Raw genomic sequence first — 22,660 nt, forward strand, 5'->3', positions numbered from 1 at the left:
CAGATTTTAACTAAACTGAAAGATTGCACAATCCAAGATGAAGTTGAAACCGAGATGGCTGAGTATTTGCCAGACACAGGGACACTGACCAAAGGAGTTTCTCAGAGATCTAGGCCAAGAAGCCTCTCTTATCCAAGACTTACCCAGATGTCATTAAAAAGAATTGGTGCCTCAAGTGTTATTGAGTGGCTTGATGTGTGGGACATAAAATAAATAATGAGCAAGCCGTGAGTCCGAGCTCATTAATTCTCCTGGGAGGAATTTGTCAGCTAGCATTAATTTATTAAGTTACATATAAATGTAATCAACTTCATTGCAATAATCAGGTATTCTCTGTCTAAACAGACGTTTGTCTGCAGTAAATTTATGCATCCCATAGAAACAAGTGATATTAAATATGGTTTTACCCCTCTGTCATTTCTCTGAATAACATGACCGTGGTTAATTACAATGAGACATTCCGGATGGCTGAATAAGTAGTGCAGTTATGATAAAGTGCTAGTGTATTGCATCAGGTGTACACACATCAATTTGTTCCTTAGGGAGAATGGCACCATAAAGTTTCTGTTTCACTGTTCAGATGTTCCCCGACCTGCTGTGCACTTCCTAAATAATGTAGAACATAGAACATTAAAGCGCTTTGGCCCTCAAGATTGTGCCAACCTGTGCAACCAAAGTGAAGCCTGTCTATAATGCACTGTTCCACGTTTATCCTTATGTTTATCCAACGACCTCATAAATGCTCTTAAAGTTGGTGAGTCTATTACTATTGCAGGCAGTGTGTTCCACGCCCCTACTAGTCTGAGTAAAGAAACTATCTCTGACATCTGCCTAAATCTATCACCCCTCAATTTAAAGCTATGTCCCCTCATGCTAGCCAACACTATCTGAGGAAAAAGGCTCTCCCTGTCCTCCCTATCTAACCCTCTGGTTATCTTATACGTCTCAATTAAGTCACCTCTCAACCTTCTTCTCCCCAACGAAAACAGCCTCAAGTCCCTCAGCCTTTCCTCATAAGACCTTCCCTCCATACCAGGCAACATCCCAGTAAATCTCCTCTACACCCTTTCCAAAGCTTCCACATCCTTCCTATAATGCAGTGACCAGAACTGTACACAATACTCCAAGTGCGGCCACATTAGAGTTTTGTACAGCTGCAGCATGACCTCGTGGCTCCAGAACATGATCCCTGTACCAATAAAAACTAACACACTGTTTGTCGTCTTAACAACCGTATTAACCTAGGTGGTAACTTTCAGGGATCTATGTACATGGATACCAAGATCTCTCTGCTCATCAACACTGCCAAGCATCTTACCATTAGCCCAGTAATCTTTATTCCTGTTGCTCCTTCCAAAGTGAATCATCCCACACTTTTCCACATTAAACTCCATTTGCCACCTCTCAGCCCAGTTCTGCAGCTTATCTATGTCCTTCTGTAACCTTCAACATCCTTCAGCACTATCCACAACTCCACCAACCTTAGTGTCATCTGCAAATTTACTAACCCATCCTTCTGCGCCCTCATCTAGGTAATTTATAAAAATGACAAACAGCAGTGGCCCGAAAACAGATCCTTGCGGTACACCACTAGTAAATAAACTACAGCATGAATGTTTCCCATCAATCGCCACCCTCTGTCGTCTTTCAACTAGCCAGTTTCTGATCCAAACCACTAAGTTACCCTCAATCCCCTGCCTCCGTATTTTGTGCAATAGCTTTACTGAAGTCATCTTCAGCTTTTGATGGAGATTTGACTTCCCACCTGCTTCAAGAAGACCACCATCATCCCAGTACCTATGAAAGCAAATGCAATGTGCCTTAATGACTACTGCTCAGTGACCTGACCCTGACCCCAATGATCATGAAGAGGCTGGTCATGGCCCACGTCATCTCTCATCTCCCAGACTGCCTTGGTCCCCTATAATTTGCCTACTGACGTAACAGGTTCACAGCAGATGCCATTTCCCTGGCCTTGCACTAATCCCTGGAACATCTGGACAACAGGACACCTACGTCAGACTCCTGCTCATTGAATACAGCTCTGCCTTCAACACCATTAGCCCCTCCAGATGGATGTCAAAACTCCAAGATCTAAGTATCAGCTCCACCTTCTGCCACTAGATCCTCAGCTTCCTGATCCATATACTGCAACTGTGAATATAGCACATCCTCCACAATAGTACTCAACACTGGAGCCCCGCAAGGATGCATCCTCAGCCCGCTACTGTACTCCCTGTACACCCACAACTGTGTTGTCAAATTCCAAACTAATGCCATCTACAAGTTCCATGATGATACCACCGTGGTAGGACGGATATCTAATAACGACAAGTCAAAATACAGAAGGGAGATAGAGGGCTTGGTGACGTGGTGCAATGAGAACACCCTCTCACCATCAGTAAAACTGAAGAACTGATCATTGACTTCCAAAGGAAAGGGGGAGAACAGGCCCCTACATCAATGGAACTGACGTTGAGAGGGTGGAGAGCACCAGGTTCCTAGGAGGGATGATAACCGGCAACCTGTTCTGAATCTCCCATGTAGATGCGACAGGCAAGAAGGCACAAAAATGCCTCTTCTTCCTCAGGTGCCTCAAGAAATTTGGTATGTCCATAACGTTCCTCACCAACTTTTACAGATGCAACATAGAAAGCATACTGTTCGGGTACATAACGCCTTAGTACAGCAACTGCTCTGCCCAGGATTATTACAAACTACAGAAGGTGGTGTCCACAGCTCAGTCTATCACAGGATCCCAGACCATCACAGAAGCCAACCTTTCATCCATGGACTCCATATACACGGCTCGTTGCTGCAGAAAGGCTGCCAGCATCATCAAAGACCCCTCTCACCCCGGTAATGCTCTCGTACAACCTCTTCCATCAGACAGAAGATACAGAAGCCTGAACACATGCATCAGCAGGTTCATGAACAACTTCTTCCCGACTGTTATTAGACTGATGAATGGTCTCTTTAGCTTCAAACAATGTTGACCTTGCTAATATTGATCTCTCCTGGCACAAGCCCTGTGCATTGTAACCTGGATGCCTCTGTCTAAGTCTTTTTACAATCTCTGACCTGTACATATTTGCTTCCTATGGTCTGCCTGTACTGCTTGGAAACATAGCCTTTCACTGTACTTCGGTACATGTGACAATAGATCGGTCAATCCCATTTGGCTGAAGAGTGAGAATGGGGACTTGACATTGATTCATGTTCCGAAAGTCAAAAAAAAGATGAACTCATTACAGTCAGCCCCCATCCTTCCAGTGGAATGGACATGGGAGCAAGCAGACATTGAGCGAGTTTCCACACAAATACCAGCAGTAATTTATTTCACCTTTTCATCCTTGCCCCTGACTGTAGCATGTGGCTATTTGCATATCTGGTTGAAAAATCCTAACGGGACCAAATCAGGGTAAACGCAGCAAGAATGTTCCTGATGACCAGGGAGTTCAGAACCAGGGGTCGTAGTCTAACGATATGGGATAGGCCATTAAGCTCTGAGAAATGTCTTCACTCAGAGAGTGGGAAGCCCTGTAGAATTCTCTGCCACAGAAGGCAGCCGAGGCCAAAACATTGAATGTTTTCAAGAAAGAGTTAGATGTAGTTCTTGGGACTAAAGGGATCAAAGAATCTGGGGAGAAAGCAGTTGGAGAGTTGAATGATCAGCCATGATCATATTGAATGGGGGAGCAGACTCGAAGGGCCCATTGGCCTACTCTGGCCTCATTTTCTATGTCTCTATGTCTGAGCAAGATGCAGTACTGGATTCATTGACCTTTTCATCAATTTGTAATCTGGTGAAACCAAAACAGACCTCTGGGTCTATTGTCAGTAGGTTGCGTGCCTCCCAATTTTGACTCCATCCGTTTCCATGATTGACCCCTCAGGAGTTTTGCAAATGTTTTGACTTTGAGCTGGCCTTCTGACATCTGGAGTATTGCCAAGTCACTTTGTTTTATCAGTTGGGCAGAGTCTGCTTTAGTGATGACTGGTGAAGACCTGAGAACAGCCGTCTGCCATCTTAGTTGACCTGCGGGCTGGAATCTCTGTCTCCTGTCTTTTGGACTTTTGTGGGTCATGTCCAATACCTTATCTAAATCCTTGGCCACTGACCCCTTGCCCTTCAGTGAATCCTCGTCCTTGACTCTACAGCCTTTCTCTCCACAGCTTTCCAGCTGTCTCTCCCACACTTGGGATGGAATACTATGTGCAGTTCTGGTTGCATGTTATCGGAAGGACGTGATGGCACCAGAGAGGGTGCAGAGGAGATTGACCAAATGTTGCTTGAGACCAACAGTCTCAGTTATGAGGAGAGACAGATAGACTGGATTTGTTTTCCTAGAGCAGAGGAACGTGAAGGGGGGGATCTGATTGAGTTATACAGAATTATGGAAGGCTTAGACAGAGTAGTTTGTGAGAATCTTTTCTCCCATGGGAAATGTGTCTAAGACCAGAGCGCAAACGTTTAAGGCGAGGAGTAAATGGTTTACAGGAGATCTGAGGGAAAAAGAAGTTTCACCCAGACAGTGGTAAAAATATAGAACATGCTATCTGAGATGGTGGTGAAGACAGGTACTCTTGCAACATTTCAGAAGCATCTGGACAAACAGTTAAAATGCCACGGGCAGAGTAGGTTACAGACCAAGTGCAGGTAAATGCAATTGGTATAGGTTGGTGTTTGTTGGTCAGCATAGACATGATGGGCTGAAAGGTCTGTTTCTATGTTGTATCACCGTATGACTTTGTCTCTGCTGAACCCTTCTAACAGTATTGTGTGATCCATCCTACCATCAGAGGGAGCTATTGCCTTTACCCTCATTTCTGAGAGAACGTTTCATTAAATTTTTTCTTTGCCTTCAGTCTCCTGCTTCTCATTATTCCCCCCCTTTAACTGCTCAGCACCTGTGTTTTCTGGGGTTTTCTTTATACGCCCAGTCCTTATATTATTTAAGGAACGATGCACAAATATTTGATCGGTAGCACTGGAGTATTGAGAAAAGGGCTAACAATGAAGATCGATGCACGTTAATAACTTGTCCACGAATAGCAAAGTGTATAAAGTAGACCTGTATGAGAGATAACGACATAGCATTAAAGGATGCACTGCTATGGCAACGATTCAATTGTGGGAATTATATTCCAACATCTGTCACGGGGTCAGATGCAACTACTACTTACATTTGTTGTCTTCACAGGAGAAGTCGCACTTTAATAATCTGGAGAAGATATGCAGTGGAGGAGCAGAGTCCAGTTTTAAGGTCATCTCATTTTGAAGTGCGGAACAGCGCCGGAGTCACTGCCCTCTGGGAAACGTAGACAGGGTGTGGGCTGGGTCACCGTACAAACTGTTGTCAGCTCGGGTGTCCAGAAACAATCTTATGGGACTATTTTGAAGAAATGTAGAGGAGCTATTTTCATTGTCCTCACTAAAATAGATAGTTTCTTATCATATTAAGGCCATCGGTTTTTATTGGTCACCTGGAGAGCCGGTTAGCAATGCAGAGTAACGCCAACACTGAGTTCAGTTCCTGCACCATGTGAGGTTAAACCCTCCACGCCCAACAGCTACGGTGTGGGGACCCTCGGATTAAGCCATCTGGTTCACTCATGTCCTTCAGGGAAGGAAATCTGCCATCCTTAACTGGTGTGGGTCTACAGACCCCGCAGCAATACGGTTGCCTTTTAACTGCCAACACTTGGTGCAAGGGCAATTGGGGATGGGCAGAAAATGTTGAATGTCCACATTTCCAGGAACCATTAAAGAGAAAAAGAAACCTCTGCAGCTAGTGTTGCTGCCCTTTGCTGCAGCTAATACCTCCATTGATGCTGTGGGCATATGTCACTTGCAAGATGGAGTTACTATGTGGCATTCTGATTTCGCATTGGCTGGAACAGTCTGGATCGCAGTGACTTTCATTGCTTCTGCTAATATACATCAGTGCCTCTAGGTCTGGCCCTGGGAGACCGCGACCTGTCTGATTAGTATCCTAGTGAAACACAACCCCCACCCCAGATCGAGTTCCCACATAACTTGCAGTTTGCTCTGTCTCCCACAGCACGACTGGCGTCTGCGGCAGAGGGCAGCTCCCCCTAATCTCCCTTGCTGTTCTTCCCTACTGTTGTTGAAGTGAGTGGTTGCTTCAATTGCCATAAAGGGAGCCTTAACAAGGATTTAACAAGCTAAAACAACCTTCGGTTGTGTGGTAACTTGCAGCAATGACAAGAAAACCAGATACCAGGGCAATTTGTCAACGTAAAAAATTACTCAAGTTTACCTCCTGATTTTTGTGTAGTGAAACTTAAAACCATTGAGCAATTCCACCTCTCAGCTTGTATTGTGCCCACTGACTGTTTATTATGATCATTTATCAAAAAGTGCACTGTTCCTTAGGGTCACTATCCATTCTGGGAAGTGGCTTAGATAATGCACTGTAATTACCCCTCTCCCTGGTGACATCTGAGCCCTTGTAACCTTGAGTTCATAAGTGTCAGTGAAAAAGCATGAGAAATCAGCTCTCCGTCTCAGTCTAGGCTAATTTCTGCAATGTTGCAGAGATCTGCCAATCACTTCTCTTCAACTGAGACATTATTCTTCATCTACCTAGACTTTAACTCCCAGCAGTGTGAGAGGTTTCTTTGCTAGCCAGGGACTGAGTTACAGGATGTCCTGCCTGACATGGTTCAGGGCTAAAACAAAAGCACTTTCACCACCTGAATTCAGCGGCTGCCTATTTCTGTTCCCCTCTCCCCTCATAAACCAGTAGGAAAGATGATTTCACAATATCATTTCCACACTAGATGAAACTTGTTGACCAGGCTCTTGCGGCACAGTGGTAGTGCCCCTACCTTTGAGCCAGAAGCTCCAGGTTCAAGTCCCACCCACCTTAGAAGGGTTATAATGTGTCCAAACCATTTACGTAAAACTGTGCTGAATGTATGTCATTGATCACTATCCCATTGTTAGCTACTGAAAAGATATTCGCAGAAACAGTGCTGACATTGGAGGGTTTTAAGGTGTTGGGAAGTCTATTTTGTTTGATGAGTCAGTGAAGTACAGTACCTTGTGCCACGCGAGTTATTTGTAAATCAGGTTCAATAATACAGCATTTTCTCTCCCCTTTGTCGTTCCTTTTCAGCCAAGTTAACAGTTTCACTAGAGGTTGGCTCCTTGTAAGCAGACAGTTCTAATCAGCAGGGCTGCAGTGATTTGGTTTCCATTAAGACATTATAGCCTTTGTGTTGTTCAAACTTTGACAGTGAGCTGCGTTCACATTAATGTTCTGTTTAAGCATGAAGATGATGCAGGCAATAGGAAGATGGTTTTTGTCCTCACTATTTCAGTGCTACTTCAACCTATGTAAAATTGCATTTGTTGATGTTGATTGGAACACAGTTGAGCATACCTTACACAGCCACAAAGCAAAATAATAGGAATGTGTTGTTTGAATTGTTTAAGCAGTGTAGTCGATTCAGTGATGCCAGCTGCTGGCAATTTGTTCGGTCCATTATTAGCACATAACGAAGCAGTATCAGAGTCTGGCAGGTGGTGTTGGAATTGTGTTAGCGTAGCCACTTTGTAAATTCATTCATAAAGATTTTTCCTGATTGGTAATTATAGTGAAACTGGAATGGGCCTAAACACCAGGATAGAGGGGGAGAAAGGTAGGTTCCTGTCAAAGAGAGAGGGAACAGAGGCAGATACAGACTTTGCAGAACATCTGTGTTCTGTCCGCAGAAATGACCCTGAGCTTCCTGTTGCCTGTCACTTCAACACACTCCCGTGTTCCCTGGCCAACATCTCTGTCTCAGGCTTGCTGCAGTGCTCCAGTGAAACTGGGAAAACAGTGTCTCATTTTCCACTTGGGGAATCTGTAATCTGCTGGACTCAATATCGAATTCACCAATTTTGGGGCCTGGGCACCTTTTCCCATGTCCTTACTCTATCCTTGTCATCATATGGGCTGCTCCCACAGCCAACCCATTGTCAGCTACTAATGGTCCCTATGAGCAGCTATTGGTTCTCCCAGGCTGACCTTTACCCTTTCAATTGGTTTGTGTCTCTCTAGTCTCCATCTCCACCTTTCATCTACTCTTCCCTGCGCCCCACCCCATTTTTACCATAAATATCAATCTTTTCCTAGATACAGTTAATTCTGAAGAAAAATCAATTGACCCAAAACATTAGCTCTGATTTCTCTCCATGGATGCTACCACACTTGCTGAGCTTTTCCAGCAACTTATGATTTTGTTTCTGGTTTGCAGTTCTTTGGGTTTATTTTTTGTTTATACGGAAGAACGGACCCCCACCCCAGCACATGTAGAGAATGATGTTGTTTGAGGATGGTCTTAAATTCACAAAGTCACCGTAAATAGGAGATGTGTGCAAAGTGGGATCAAAGTGCAGAACCAGGTTAAGAGGCTGGGGTTTGGATGACCTGGGACGAGTGCTTGGGTTGTGGGTCAGCCTGAGTGCTTAATAAATAATGCTGGGTTCCCATTCGCTCAAAAGCATGCAAGTGCTGGATCAGTTCTTGACGTTTATCCATGAGGAATGCCATTGGACATCACTAGAACACGATGGTGCCATCTGTGTCCTTTCTGAAGGGTGTTCTTGTAGAAATCCTCCCCAATTTAATAAGCAGTGCAGGTCAGGGAATCAGCGTCCCATTGCTATTGTGCCACCTCCAACTGGCATCTGACACTAGCCGTTACCCTGATGCCAACTCTAACCCCAACCGGAATCTGACCCCTAATTCAACACTAATCCAAACCATAAGTTTCAACTTGACCTAATTACTGTGACCTCACTGTTTAACCTAAGCTTAACAACTATGCCAGAGCCTATCCACAACGCTCATCTCGACAAACCTCAACCCTGACCAGTAGCTGGACCTAATTTCCACTACTTGCTAGAAAATAATAAAACTCACAATCCGTGTCTCCTTCCAAACCGAAACGAATTCCCCACTCCTTCCAGAATCCAACAGTTGGGAGAAAGTGAGGACTGCAGACGCTGGAGAGTCAGTGTGGTGCTGGAAAAGCACGGCAGGTCAGGCAACATCCGAGGAGCAGGAGAGGCGGTGTTTCCGGCAGAAGCCCCTCATCAGAATCCAACTTACATTCCTAAAACTAGACCGAACAAGCTCTCGAATAAAAGGCAAAGCAACCCCATGGCCAAACTTCCTCCCTGAAGTGTGAAAAACGATTCGTTAAAAAAAGGGCAATTTCGAATGAAGTAAGACAAAAATAAATCTGAAAGCTTCAATCAAGCAAAAGTACAGGTGCCCATGAGTCAAAAAAAATGCAAATACAAATGCAAGAGAGCTCGCCACTCTCCTGCCTTCATCTCCATATCTAACCTTAACCCAAACTCTCACCATAACCATGAACTTACTAGAGCCATAGAAACGTTCCAGCACAGAAAGAGGCCATTCAAGCCTTGGATGTCTGCACCAGCTGAAGAAACTAGCCGTCCATTGTAATCCCACATTCCATCCAATGGCCCACAGGTTTGCAGGTATAGTATTTCACACCCAGGATCCTTTTAAATGAGTTTGAGGGTTTTTCCCTCAATGTCCATACTGGACAATGAATCCCAGATACCTTCACTCTCTAGGTTAAACCTTTTTCCTTGTGTTCCCTCCAAACCTTCCAAAAATCGCCTTAAACCTATGTCCCCTGGTATGTGACCTCTCTGCAAGGGGCAACGGTATTCTCCTGTCTAAGAGGTCCCTCATAACTTTGTACTCTTCTATTCAGTCAATCATTAGCTCCCTCTGTTTTATTGAAAACAACCCAAGTCTATCCAACCTTGCCTCATAGCTGCAGTTTTCAAGCTTTTACCATCACTCTTGTAAATCTCCTCTGTGCTTTGTCTCTGAACATCATTTCTGTAATGTGGTGACCAGATCCATACTAAACAGTGTCCTATATACTTTGAGCATTACATCCCAGCTCTTGTATTCAGTACCAATCCCAGTGAAGTATCTCAGTGACCACCTTATCTACCTGCCCCACTGTCAACAGGGACCTGTGGAAGTGCGTTTCTAGATCTCTCACTTCCTCAACTGCACTCAAAACACCCTACTTTCTGGTGTATTCCTTTGTTAATACTAACCAGCCCCTAACTGAACCCCAGAACACAAACTGTATCTGTGCCCATGACTGTAAGTTTCACCATAACCCTGCCTGTATATCTCCCCTGATCCTGCCTGTATTATCTCCCCCTTAATCCTGCCTGTAATTGTCACTCTGCCTGTAACTCTCCCCCTGACCCTTACTGTAACTCTCCCCCCGACCCTGACTGTAACTCTCCCCTGACCCTGACTGTAACTCTCCCCTGACCCTGACTGTAACTCTACACTAGACCCTGACTATAACTCTCCCCTGACCCTCTTTGTAACTCTCCCCTGACCCTGACTGTAACTCTTCCCTGACCCTGACTGTAACTCTTCCCTGACTCTGACTATAACTCTCCCCTGACCCTGACTGTAACTCTCCTCCGACCCTGCCTGTAACTCTCCCCCTGACCCTGCCTGTAACTCTCCCCCGACCCTGACTGTAACTCTCCCCTGACCCTGAATGTAACTCTCCCCTGACCCTGATTGTAACTCTCCTCCGACCCTACCTGAAACTCTCCCCCTGACCCTGCCTGTAACTTTCCCCCGACCCTGCCTGTAACTCTCCCCTGACCCTGACTGTAACTCTCCTCCGACCCTGCCTGTAACTCTCCCCCTGACCCTGCCTGTAACTCTCCCCCGATCCTGCCTGTAACTCTCCCTCTGACCGTGCCTGTAACTCTCCCCCGACCCTGACTGTAACTCTCCCCTGAGCCTGACTGCAACTCTACCCTGACCCTGACTGTAATTCCCCATGAACCCTGACTGTAACGCTCCCCTAACCCTGATTATAACTCTCCCCCAGACCCTGACTGTAACTCTCCCCTGATTCTGACTGTAACTCTCCCCCAGACCCTGACTGTAACTCTCCCCCTGATCCTGGCTGTAACTCTCCCCTGACCCTGACTATAACCGTCCCCCTAACCCTGACTGTAACTCTCCCCGACCCTGACTGTAACTCTCCCCCTGACCCTCTTTGTAACTCTCCGCAGACCATGACTGTAACTCTCCCCCGAGTGTAACTCTCCCCTGACCCTGACTGTAACTCTCCCCTGACCCTGACTGTAACACTCCCCCTGACCCTGACTGTAACTCTCCCCTGACCGTGACTGTAACTCTCCCCCGACCCTGACTGTAACTCTCCCCCTGACCCTGACTGTAACTCTCCCCTAACCCTGACTGTAACTCTCCCCCTGACCCTCTTTGTAACTCTCCCCTGACCCGGACTGTAACTCTCCGCAGACCATGACTGTAACTCTCCCCCTGAGTGTAACTCTCCCCTGACCCTGATTGTAACTCTCCCCTGACCCTGACTGTAACACTCCCCCTGACCCTGACTGTAACTCTCCCCTGACCGTGACTGTAACTCCCCCTTACTGTAACTCTCCCCTGACACTGACTGTAACTCTCCCCCAGACCCAGATTGTAACTCTCCTCCTGACCCTGACTGTAACTCTCCCCCAGACCCTGTCTGTAGTGGGCGGCACGGTGGCACAGTGGTTAGCACTGCTGCCTCACAGCGCCAGAGACCCGGGTTCAATTCCCACCTCAGGCGACTGACTGTGTGGAGTTTGCACGTTCTCCCCGTGTCTGCGTGGGTTTCCTCCGGGTGCTCCGGTTTCCTCCCACAGTCCTATGTGCAGGTCAGGTGAATTGGCCATGCTAAATTGCCCGTAGTGTTAGGTAAGGGGTAAATGTAGGGGAATGGGTGGGTTGCGCTTCGGCGGGGCGGTGTGGACTTGTTGGGCTGAAAGGCTTGTTTCCACACTGTAAGTAATCTAATCTAATCTAACCCTGACTGTAACTCTCCCCACGACCCTGTCTATAACTCTCCCCATTACTCTGTCAGTAACTCTCCACCAGACCCTGACTGTAACTCTCCCCATTACCCTGTCTGTAACTCTCCCCCAGACCCTGACTGTAACTCTCCCCATTACCCTGTCTGTAACTCTCCCCCAGACCCTGACTGTAACTCTCCCCCACACCCTGTCAGTAACTCTCCCCCAGACCCTGACTGTAACTCTCCACCAGACCCTGTCAGTAACTCTCCCCCAGACCCGGACTGTAACTCTCCACCAGACCCTGACTGTAACTCTCCCCCAGACCCTGACTGTAACTGTCCCCCCGACCCTGACTGTAACTCTCCCCCAGACCCTGACTGTAACTCTTCCCCAGACCCTGACTGTAACTCTCCCCATTACCCTGTCTGTAACTCTCCCCAGACCCTGACTGTAACTCTCCCCATGAACCCTGACTGTAACTCTCCCCATGACCCTGACTGTAACTCCCCCACAGACCCTATCTGTAACTCTCCCCAGACCCTGACTGTAACACTCCCCCTGACCCTGACTGTAACTCTCCCCCAGACCCTGACTGTAACTCTCCCACAGACCCTTACTGTAACTCTCCCCATGACCCTGACTGTAACTCTCCCCATGAACCCTGACTGTAACTCTCCCCCAGACCCTGACTGTAACTCTCCCCCAGACCCTGACTGTAACTCTCCCACAGACCCTATCTGTAACTCTCCCCAGACCCTGACTGTAACTCTCCCCATGACCCTGACTGTAACTGTCCCCCCGACCCTGACTGTAACTCTCCCCCCGACCCTGACTGTAACTCTCCCCCAGACCCTGACTGTAACTCTCCCACAGACCCTATCTGTAACTCTCCCCAGACCCTGACTGTAACTCTCCCCATTACCCTGTCTGTAACTCTCCCCATGAGCCTGTCTGTAACTCTCCCCATGACCCTGTCTGTAACTCTCCAACTCCCTGATACTCCTACAAACCCCAGGAGCAAGAGTTGATGGCGTTCCTACACTGAGTGTTGTTCGTTTTGCCGGACTGGATTCCTGGCTGAACCTGGAATGGGTGTCAGTGCAGCGCTGGGACAGTCCTGTCCCAAAGCAGAACCGCAATAGGAAATCAGTTTTTAAAAAAAAATAATAGAAATTGAAGTTCAGTTCCCTCTAAAAACAAGAAGAAAGGTCACAGAGTCAAGTGTTTTTTTTCAAGGTTTTTAACACTGTTTTCCAGATTGGCTGTGCTTACAGTTTCCAAGCAGGAAGGACAGTGGTGTTGAAGAGGGTTTATCAATGTTATCTCTACACATCAGGGGGTATCTGTGTGTGTGTGTGAGAGACAGAGATGGGAAAGGAAGATGGGGAGGGCTCTTTTTTATTGGCTCCCTCTGGTACTTGAGGATAACGTTGCTGCCTCTCTGATTGGTCAGTTCCTTGCTGCAAGAACTCTTGAGCATTTTATATCGACTTGCCAAGCTCCACTCAACTCTGCCGCCGTTCAAAATTATCCTCAGTCTGCCGCTCACCCCTTCGATGTCTGCCTCCAGCTAAAAGGAGGAGGGGATTTAAGGTGACAATGCTATTCTTTACACACTGTTTTGGCTTTGTGTTAGACCTTGTGCACTTCAGGTCCCAGTACTACAAGGCAAGTGCAGCTTTCTCAGCCGCTGTCCAACTTGTGTGTGTTGTGCGCCCTACAACCAGCCCGACGGTAAGTCCTAGTACAGAGTTTAAATGCTGAATCAACCGCCACGGAAAGCAGCTTAGGTTTCCATTTTTTCCATCTCTTCCCCCCCCCCTATAACCCCTGGCTATTTAAATAACAATCCAGTGACCCACTTATTTGGGAACGTGGTGATTTGTCCTCACTCACCCTTTTTTGAGTTGTGTGCAACTACAGGTCACAGCAAGCAAACGCTTCTCTCTCAGTTACACTGGCCCAGAGCTGCCAGTTATCAAGCCCCCCTCCACCCCCCCCCCCCCCCCCCCCGACAGACTGGCAAATCCAATCGCTCCCCCAGCAACAGAATCCAGAAAGGCATTTGCCTTTCACCGTCAATGATGAGGGTGGCAGTTTCTGGAAGAGCACAGCAGTTCAGGCAGTATCCGAGGAGCAGCGAAAGCCCTTCATCAGGAATACAGGCAGAGAGCCTGAAGGGTGGAGAGATAAGCGAGAGGAGGGTGGGGGTGGGGAGAGAGTAGCGTAGAGTACAAGAGGTGAGTGGGGGAGGGGATGAAGGTGATAGGTCAGGGAGGAGAGGGTGGAGTGGACAGGTGGAAAAGGAGATAGGCAGGTCGGACAAGGGGACAGTGCTGAGCTGGAAGTTTGGAACTAGGGTGAGGTGGGGGAAGGGGAAATGAGGAAACTGTTGAAGTCCACATTGATGCCCTGGGGTTGTTCCGAGGCGGAAGATGAGGCGTTCTTCCTCCAGGCGTCTGGTGGTGAGGGAGCGGCGGTGAAGGAGGCCCAGGACCTCCATGTCCTCGGCAGAGTGGGAGGGGGAGTTGAAATGTTGGGCCACGGGGCGGTGTGGTTGATTGGTGCGGGTGTCCCGGAGATGTTCCCTAAAGCGCTCTGCTAGGAGGCGCCCAGTCTCCCCAATGTAGAGGAGACCGCATCGAGAGCAACGAATACAATAAATGATATTAGTGGATGTGCAGGTAAAACTTTGATGGATGTGGAAGGCTCCTTTAGGGCCTTGGATAGAGGTGAAGGAGGAGGTGTGGGCGCGGGTTTTGCAGTTCCTGCGGTGGCAGGGGAAGGTGCCAGGATGGGAGGGTGGGTTTTAGGGGGGCGTGGACCTGACCAGGTAGTCACGGAGGGAACGGTCTTTGCGGAAGGCGGAGAGGGGTGGGGAGGGAAATATATCCCTGGTGGTGGGGTCTGTCGGAAATGTCGGCGGATGATTTGGTTTATGCGAAGGTTGGTAGGGTGGAAGGTGAGCACCAGGGGCGTTCTGTCCTTGTTACAGTTGGAGGGGTTGGGTCTGAGGGCGGAGGTGCAGGATGTGGACGAGATGCATTGGAGGGCATCTTTAACCACGTGGGAAGGGAAATTGCGGTCTCTAAAGAAGGAGGCCATCTGGTGTGTTCTGTGGTGGAACTGGTCCTCCTGGGAGCAGATATGGTGGAGGCGGAGGAATTGGGAATATGGGATGGCATTTTTGCAGGAGGTGGGGTGGGAAGAGGTGTAATCCAGGTAGCTGTGGGAGTCGGTGGGTTTGTAAAAAAATGTCAGTGTCAAGTCGGTCGTCATTAATGGAGATGGAGAGGTCCAGGAAGGGGAGGGAGGTGTCAGAGATGGTCCAGGTAAATTTAAGGTCAGGGTGGAATGTGTTGGTGAAGTTGATGAATTGCTCAACCTCCTCGCGGGAGCATGAGCTGGTGCCAATGCAGTCATCAATGTAGCGGAGGAAGAGGTGGGGAGTGGTGCCGGTGTAATTACGGAAGATCAACCGCTCTACGTAGCCAACAAAGAGACAGGCATAGCCGGGGCCCATACGGGTGCCCGTGGCTACCCCTTTGGTCTGGAGGAAGTGGGAGGATTCAAAGGAGAAATTGTTAAGGGTGAGGACCAGTTCGGCCAAACGAATGAGAGTGTCGGTGGAAGGGTACTGTTGGGGACGTCGGGAGAGGAAAAATTGGAGGGCTTGGAGGCCCTGGTCATGGCGGATGGAGGTGTAGAGGGATTGGATATCCATGGTGAAGATGAGGCATTGGGGTCCAGGGAAACGGAAGTCTTGGAGGAGGTGGAGGGCGTGGGTGGTGTCTCAAACGTATGTGGGGAGTTCCTGGACTGGGGGGAATAGGACAGTGTCGAGGTAGGGAGTGTCGAGGTAGGGAGATCTCCTGGGTGGGAGATCTCCTGAGGTGATGAGGTTCTGTATGGTCTGGGAGATGATGGTTTGGTGATGGGGGGGGTGGGGTCATGGTCGAGGGGACAGTAGGAAGAGGTGTCCTCGAGTTGGCGTTTGGCTTCAGCAGTGTAGAGGTCAGTGTGCCCCCTTTATCTGCTGGCTTGATGGTGAGGTTGGGATTGGAGTAGAGGGATTGGAGGGCTGCGCATTGTGAGGGTGAGAGGTTGGAGTGGGGGAGGGAGGTAGCCAGGTTGAGGCTGTTAATGTCCCGGCAGCAGTTGGAAATGAAGAGGTCGAGGGCAGGTAATAGACCAGCGCGGAGTGTCCAGGTGGATGAGGGCGGCAGTGTCAGGTTTAAATAAAAGGGCCCTCCTATAAAATAAAACTGGGGCGGGCGACTGGAAAGCACTGGGTGATGTGGAGGGTGGACGCAATCTTCACTTTGTGGGGTGGTGGGTGGAGTGGGGAGGAAGGGGGGAATCTTTAAGAATTTAGCTAAAGCTGTTCTGAAAGAAAGGTCACTGAACCCGGAATGTTAACTGATTTCTTCCCACAGATGCTGCCAGACCTGCTGAGTTTCCCCAGCAGTTTGTGTTTTTGTTCCTGATTTCCAGCATACGCAGTTTTTTTGTGTTTCTTTTCTTTCTAGATAAAGCTTTGTTTATTATTTCATTGTGATCACCGACACTTGAGAGTCTTGTGAATTTAAATGGGCATTTGCTATTCAGTGCCACCTGCAGGATTTAACACTCAGCGGTCAGCTAAGGGAGCCCAGGTTAAAAAGAAAGTATACATCTGCCTTAAATATACTGCTGGAAATCTTGGTCGTATTGGTACTCCTTTCCTTATGCCCGCAACATCGACTCTCCCCCTCCTTGGATGCTGCCTGACCTGCTGTGCTTTTCCAGCACCATTCTTCTGGACTCTGATCTCCAGCAGGCTGGTTGCCCTGGGCCGTCAGAGACTGAGGGGTGACCTTGTAGAGGTTTGTAAAATCATGAGGGAGCATGGATAGGGTCAACAGACAAGGTTTTTTTTACCCTGGAGTGGAGGAGTCCAGAACTAAAGGGCGTAGGTTTAAGGTGAGAGGGGAAAAATTTAAAAGGGACCCAAAGGGCCAACCTTTTCATGCAGAGGGTGGTGCGTGTATGGAATGAGCTGCCAGAGGAAGTGGTGGGGGCTGGTACAATTACAGCATTTAAAAGGCATCTGGATGGGTATATGAATACACCTGCGCATGTACCTACAGCGCAGACTTACAATGTCACAAAGTTAAAAATCACACTACACTGGGTATTAGTCCAACAGGTTTATTTGGAAGGGTTTAGAAGGATATGGGCCAGTGCTGTCAAATGGGACTAGATTAGTTTAGGATATCTGGTCGGCATGGACGAGTTGGACCGAAGGGTCTGTTTCCGTGCTGTACATCTCTCTGACTCTATCTGCGAGTTCCCACTTTCTCCTACTCCTTTTGGAACCTGATTTCTTCTTCTATTGTGCGATACGATGGCCTTGATAATAATAAGCAGCATTGTTAGTTTGCCTGTATATATGAGCTGCCTCTAGGAATTTGCTTATAAACAGTGAACGTCAATACCTCTGTGTTTATTTTAAACATTATTTACTGAGTGCCTGCGGTATAGGGGCACATTAGTGGTCCCACAGTGTGCAGGGATAGGGGTATGAACATCTCAGAAAGGCCCAGGGTAGGCTAGTGAATGGCCAGTGTTTCAAAGTGATTCCCATTCCAGAAACTGCATGGGTTACACATCATTCAAGTCAATGGAGCTGGAAGGCTGGATATAGATGGGGTGGCTTATCTGCACAGTCTGTTACAAACCAGAAATGTATCTGCTGTGTTTGCTGATCTTCTGCTAAATCTGCATAACCCCCTGATGAGATGAAGTGAAATTCATCTTTGCCACTGCTTCCATCCGTCTCTGCCTGTGTGAGTCAGAGGAGGAGAGTGAGATTGATACCTGGAATGATTGCGTTGTCGTACCAGGGTAGGTTGGACAGGCTGAGCTTGTTTGCATTGGAGTTTAGAAATGCCAGAGATGACCTGGTTAAAATGGGAAATGTGCTGAATGGGACTTGACAAGGTGTATCTGGGAAGAATGAGTAATCTTGAGACGAGTCGTTTAAAAATAGGATAGAGAAAAGGAGTTTATTTTCTGTCTGTCAGAGGGTTGCTGTGAATTTGGAGCTCTCTGTCTGAAAGTGGATGTTTGTAAATATCCAGGATTATCGGGAGAGGGTGGGAAATGTGGAATTTAAAACACCAAGGAGTCAGCTACAATCTTATTGAACGGTGAGGCAGGTCTGAGGGCCCGAATAATACATTTCTGCTTCTTTTTGGTACGTGCATAGGAATTGGCAGCATCTCCAGAGATTCCAGTCGGAGCATTTAGTGTTTCAATCCTTTCCCAAGCTCCATCACCCAGCATTCCCATCAGCCCATCTCCTTTCATTGCCACCCCTCCATTCGCAAACTTTCTCCATCCCCCTCCAATCCTATTCTGTCCCCTTGCATTCCCACTCCATCCCCGATTATTCCCACCAACAGTCCCCTCCATTCCCAGCTCCGCTCCCCCGTGTTCCCATCCTGTCCTGCTCCATCCCTACTCCATCCCCCTCCAATCCCCCCCCCATACTTGCTCTTCCCATTCTGTACTGAGAGCAATTTTTCAGCTATTCCGAACACAACGGGGAATTTAAATTTTGATCATTTGGGATTTATTTGGATGTGATGCACCCCATTAATCTGAAAGTTACACCACACATGCAGTACATTCTCTTTAGCATCGAGCTGAGGAATGGATCAATAAATGAATTGTGACACTAACGGCTTTACATGGTTTAAAAAGCCTTGGTATCGATGATGACAATTATTTCACTCAGTTCCCCCCCTCCAACTCCCCGTCCTTTCATCTGACACGGCATTAACAAGTAAATTCCTTTAGGGAATATAGATTTACTTTTTGAAAAGAAGGCTACATTTTATTCAACATTTGAACAGAACTGCCTTTTAAAATGAACTAATATTGTTTGGAAAATAAATGTTCTTTTAAAAGGTAGCACTTAGCTCTAAAAATACAGGTATTATTGCTCCCTCGGGATTTATTAGTGTCTAATTTCAGTTGCTTTTCCTCTAACAGTGCTGGTCTGGACCAAAAAAAAAGGTAATTACATTTCTTAATTTGAGCACTATCTGGTGGTGTTACTAATGGCACTCAGACAGAGATGGCTGTTTCAAATGGCATTTATTGCAAAATGCTCAGCAGATTGCTGCCACTTATTGACTTCTCTGAGAAATGGGAGATGGTTCATATTGTTTCCTTTTCAGGTTTATTTGTCTGCTATTCCAAGTCTGAGGCTGCATGCTCCCACCCACCAATTCTCCACCCTCACCCCCACACTCTGCCCATCTCCGAACCATACCTATCCCAGAGTGTCCCTTTCAGCACACACCCTTCGGCTCACAACCGGTGCTCCTCTCCCAAACCCCTCTCCAATAGACTTCGCTCACTTTGACTGAGAGTCGAGGCGAATACCTGTCAGCCCCCTCTGGCTGAGCTGCTTGGAGTGAATGGGCCTGAATTTGATCATTTCTGCAGTCACTGCAAGTTACAGGCATGTGCCTGCAGTGAAGACTTACAATGTCACAACGTTAAAAATCACACCACACCGGGTTGTAGTCCAACAGGTTTATTTGGAAGCACTAGCTTTCGGAGTGCTGCTCCTTCATCAGGTGTTGTGGAAGAGGACTCCCCTCACCTGTCCATATCCTCCCCCCACCTGTCCATATCCTCCCCCCACCTGTCCATATCCTCCCCCAACCTGTCCATTTCCTCCCCCAACCTGTCCATTTCCTCCCCCCACCTGTCCAATTCCTCCCCCCACCTGTCCATATCCTCCCCCCACCTGTCCATATCCTCCCCCCACCTGTCCATTTCCTCCCCCCACCTGTCCATATCCTCCCCCCACCTGTCCATATCCTCCCCCCACCTGTCCATATCCTCCCCCCACCTGTCCATTTCCTCCCCTCACCTGTCCATTTCCTCCCCTCACCTGTCCATATCCTCCCCCCACCTGTCCATATCCTCCCCCCACCTGTCCATTTCCTCCCCTCACCTGTCCATATCCTCCCCCCACCTGTCCATATCCTCCCCCCACCTGTCCATATCCTCCCCTCACCTGTCCATATCCTCCCCTCACCTGTCCATATCCTCCCCTCACCTGTCTATATCCTCCCCTCACCTGTCAATTTCCTCCCCTTACCTGTCCATTTCCTCCTCTCGCCTGTCTATATCCTCCCCCCACCTGTCCATATCCTCCCCCACCTGTCCATATCCTCCCCCAACCTATCCATATCCTCCCCCAACCTGTCCATATCCTCCCCTCACCTGTCTATATCCTCCCCCACCTGTCCATATCCTCCCCCAACCTATCCATATCCTCCCCCAACCTGTCCATATCCTCCCCTCACCTGTCCATATCCTCCCCCCACCTGTCCATATCCTTGCTGCACATATCCATATCCTCTCCACATACATCCATATATTTCCCCAACTGTGCGTATGCTCCCTCACCTGTCCATTTCCATGTCACCCTCCATATAATCCCCACCATCTGTAACCCGCCACCGCCCCATATCTCCTCCCATAGCTCCCTCCCCGCATCTCCCCCAATTTCCATGTGTCCCTCACCCATCCATATTATCCCTGCACCTCTCCTAATCCCAGCATTTCCAACCTTTCTCCTCTCTGGGTATTGAAGCGCAGGGAATAAAGAAGCTTTGCAATTAGCAAAAACCGTGCAGTTTGAATTGAAGGACAGCCGAGCGAATGGCCTCTGCAGAAATTCGTGCAAAATGTTACTTTTAAAATGACCCGTGAAGCACCACACGGGCTGTCACTGCCTCGGAACAATATTGCTGCATGTGAATCATTGTCGGCATGTGCCAGCACGTCCTGAAGCTTCCGTAAGCGGTGCATAGCCTGCTGGGATTTGGCCGGAAGCAAGCCGAGAACAGGAAGTGTGTGGGACCGTTCACCGACAGACTTAGTTTGCACTGGGTCGTACTGCTGGTAACATCGGGGGGGGGGGGGGGGGGGGGCCACAGCCAACGAGGTGGTGGTGCTCATGCTCACAGCAATTGTTTCCATAATCCCCCATTCCCTCTTGCAGCGCTGCCCTTTTGGAACCATCAAAGGGTGAGGCTGGACGTCAGCCCTTGTGGCACTGTCGCAGGCACATTGCCACTGGCATCCAGTGACTGCCCAGTCCAGCCGTGCTCCCGCACCCCCATCCCCACCCCCACCCCCAGTTCAGACTGTGTAACGCCAGCTGTTTGCACACCAGGAACAGAATAAGCCAATGCAACGTCTCATTGTTGGGGGCATCACTGGCAAGGTTGCCATGGTGTTACCCAACCTGTGGCCTGGTCAAAGGAGTTGGTGAGGGACCTTTCATGGGTTTATTTCATGGTAATAGAAGCAGGCAGAGGCCATTTGGCCCATTGAGCCTGTTCTGCCATTCATTAAGATCATGGCTGATCTATCCATTGTCTCAGCTCCTCCCGCCTGCATTATCCCCCTAACCCTTCATTCCCCTACCATGTAAAAACCCATCCAACTGTGTCTTGAATATGTTTAATGAAGCTGCCTCTACTGCTTCCTTGGGCAGAGAATTCCATAGATTCACTACTCTTTGAGAAAAGCAGTTCCTCCTCATCTCTGTCCTCAATCTACTCCTGCTAATCTTGAAGCCATGTCCCCTAGTCCGAGTCCCTCATACCAGAGGAAACAATGTGCTTGCCTCAGTCTTATCTATCCCTGTCATAATTTTATAGGTTTCTGTAAGATCCCCTCTCATTCCTCTTGGTGCAGACGGGTGGCTGGGAATCGAGTATCCTGGTGGGTGACTGGGGTCACGCTTGGCCGGCCAGGTTGTAGAGACGTTCGAGTATCCAGGGGGAGGCCATTCGTCCCATCCAGTCCCTGTGGGCTTCCTTCCCTTAATAAAAGGAATGTCAGTGAACTGCTCATGCCTTCACAGGATTCTTTTCTGACAAACAGAAGTGGAGAAGTGGCCACGTTGGAGCTAAATTCTCATTCTCCAACACAGAACTTGAACTCTGATTTACCAAATGACTTGTCCAGTCCCACATCGTGGCCTGCCATTCGAGCTGCACTGCCAACAGCCTCAGTGGGGGGCGGGGGGGGGGGAAGAAATGGTGTGTGGAAAGAGTGTTAAGAACTGGGAGATGTTAGAGATCAAAAAGCCCTCTAGTACCATTCAGGAGTCATTGGCGTAATTATCTCTGCTCCCTGTGACTAACAGATTTATTTCGACCCCGGCATTTTGCAACAGGAACTTGTAAATGTTAGCTCAGTTTGCCAACCTGACGCTCACCTTCTGCTGCCACCTCACAGCATGTCGATGAAGGAAAATAAAATCCGATTAATTCAAAACTTTGGACCCAGGCCAGACAATTAGTGAGCAAGAACTATCCCCGGGCATCTGGCTGTACAATGCTCATGTGTAGAATGGCTACTCAAAAGAAACCACCCCTCCCCCCCCCCCCCCCCCGGTATAATGTCAGAACAGACAAGTGTATCGCAGTTCCTGCAGATAAATGTTGTCACCTACAAGTATGAAATTGTGCTTGCTCCGTCCTTGTGGGGATACATTACCTCAAGAATGACTTTGCTTGCAGTCGGCTGACCAAATGCAACCCATCTGATGTTGCATTTTGAAAAGGCAAATCAGGGCAGGATTTATACATTTAATGATAGGCTCCTGGGGAGAGTTGCCGAACAAAGAGACCTTGGAGTGCAGGTTCACAGTTCCTTGAAACTGGAGTAACA

General features: G+C 48.3%; 1 protein-coding gene across 1 annotated transcript in view; it reads left to right on the forward strand.

The window, feature by feature from the left end:
- The first annotated feature begins 13,507 nt into the window (after positions 1 to 13,507).
- Positions 13,508 to 22,660, forward strand: part of LOC122555531 (seven in absentia homolog 3-like) — a 28,128-nt gene continuing 18,975 nt past the window's right edge. Inside the window, exon 1 of the mRNA XM_043701550.2 lies at positions 13,508 to 13,642. Within this exon, the coding sequence (XP_043557485.2) occupies positions 13,508 to 13,642 (135 nt within the window). The remainder of the gene's footprint in view (positions 13,643 to 22,660) is intronic.

Source organism: Chiloscyllium plagiosum, unplaced genomic scaffold, assembly GCF_037043375.1.
Source record: "Chiloscyllium plagiosum isolate Xiang-an unplaced genomic scaffold, Cpla_swu_hap1 HiC_scaffold_12, whole genome shotgun sequence".
NCBI lineage: Eukaryota > Metazoa > Chordata > Chondrichthyes > Orectolobiformes > Hemiscylliidae > Chiloscyllium > Chiloscyllium plagiosum.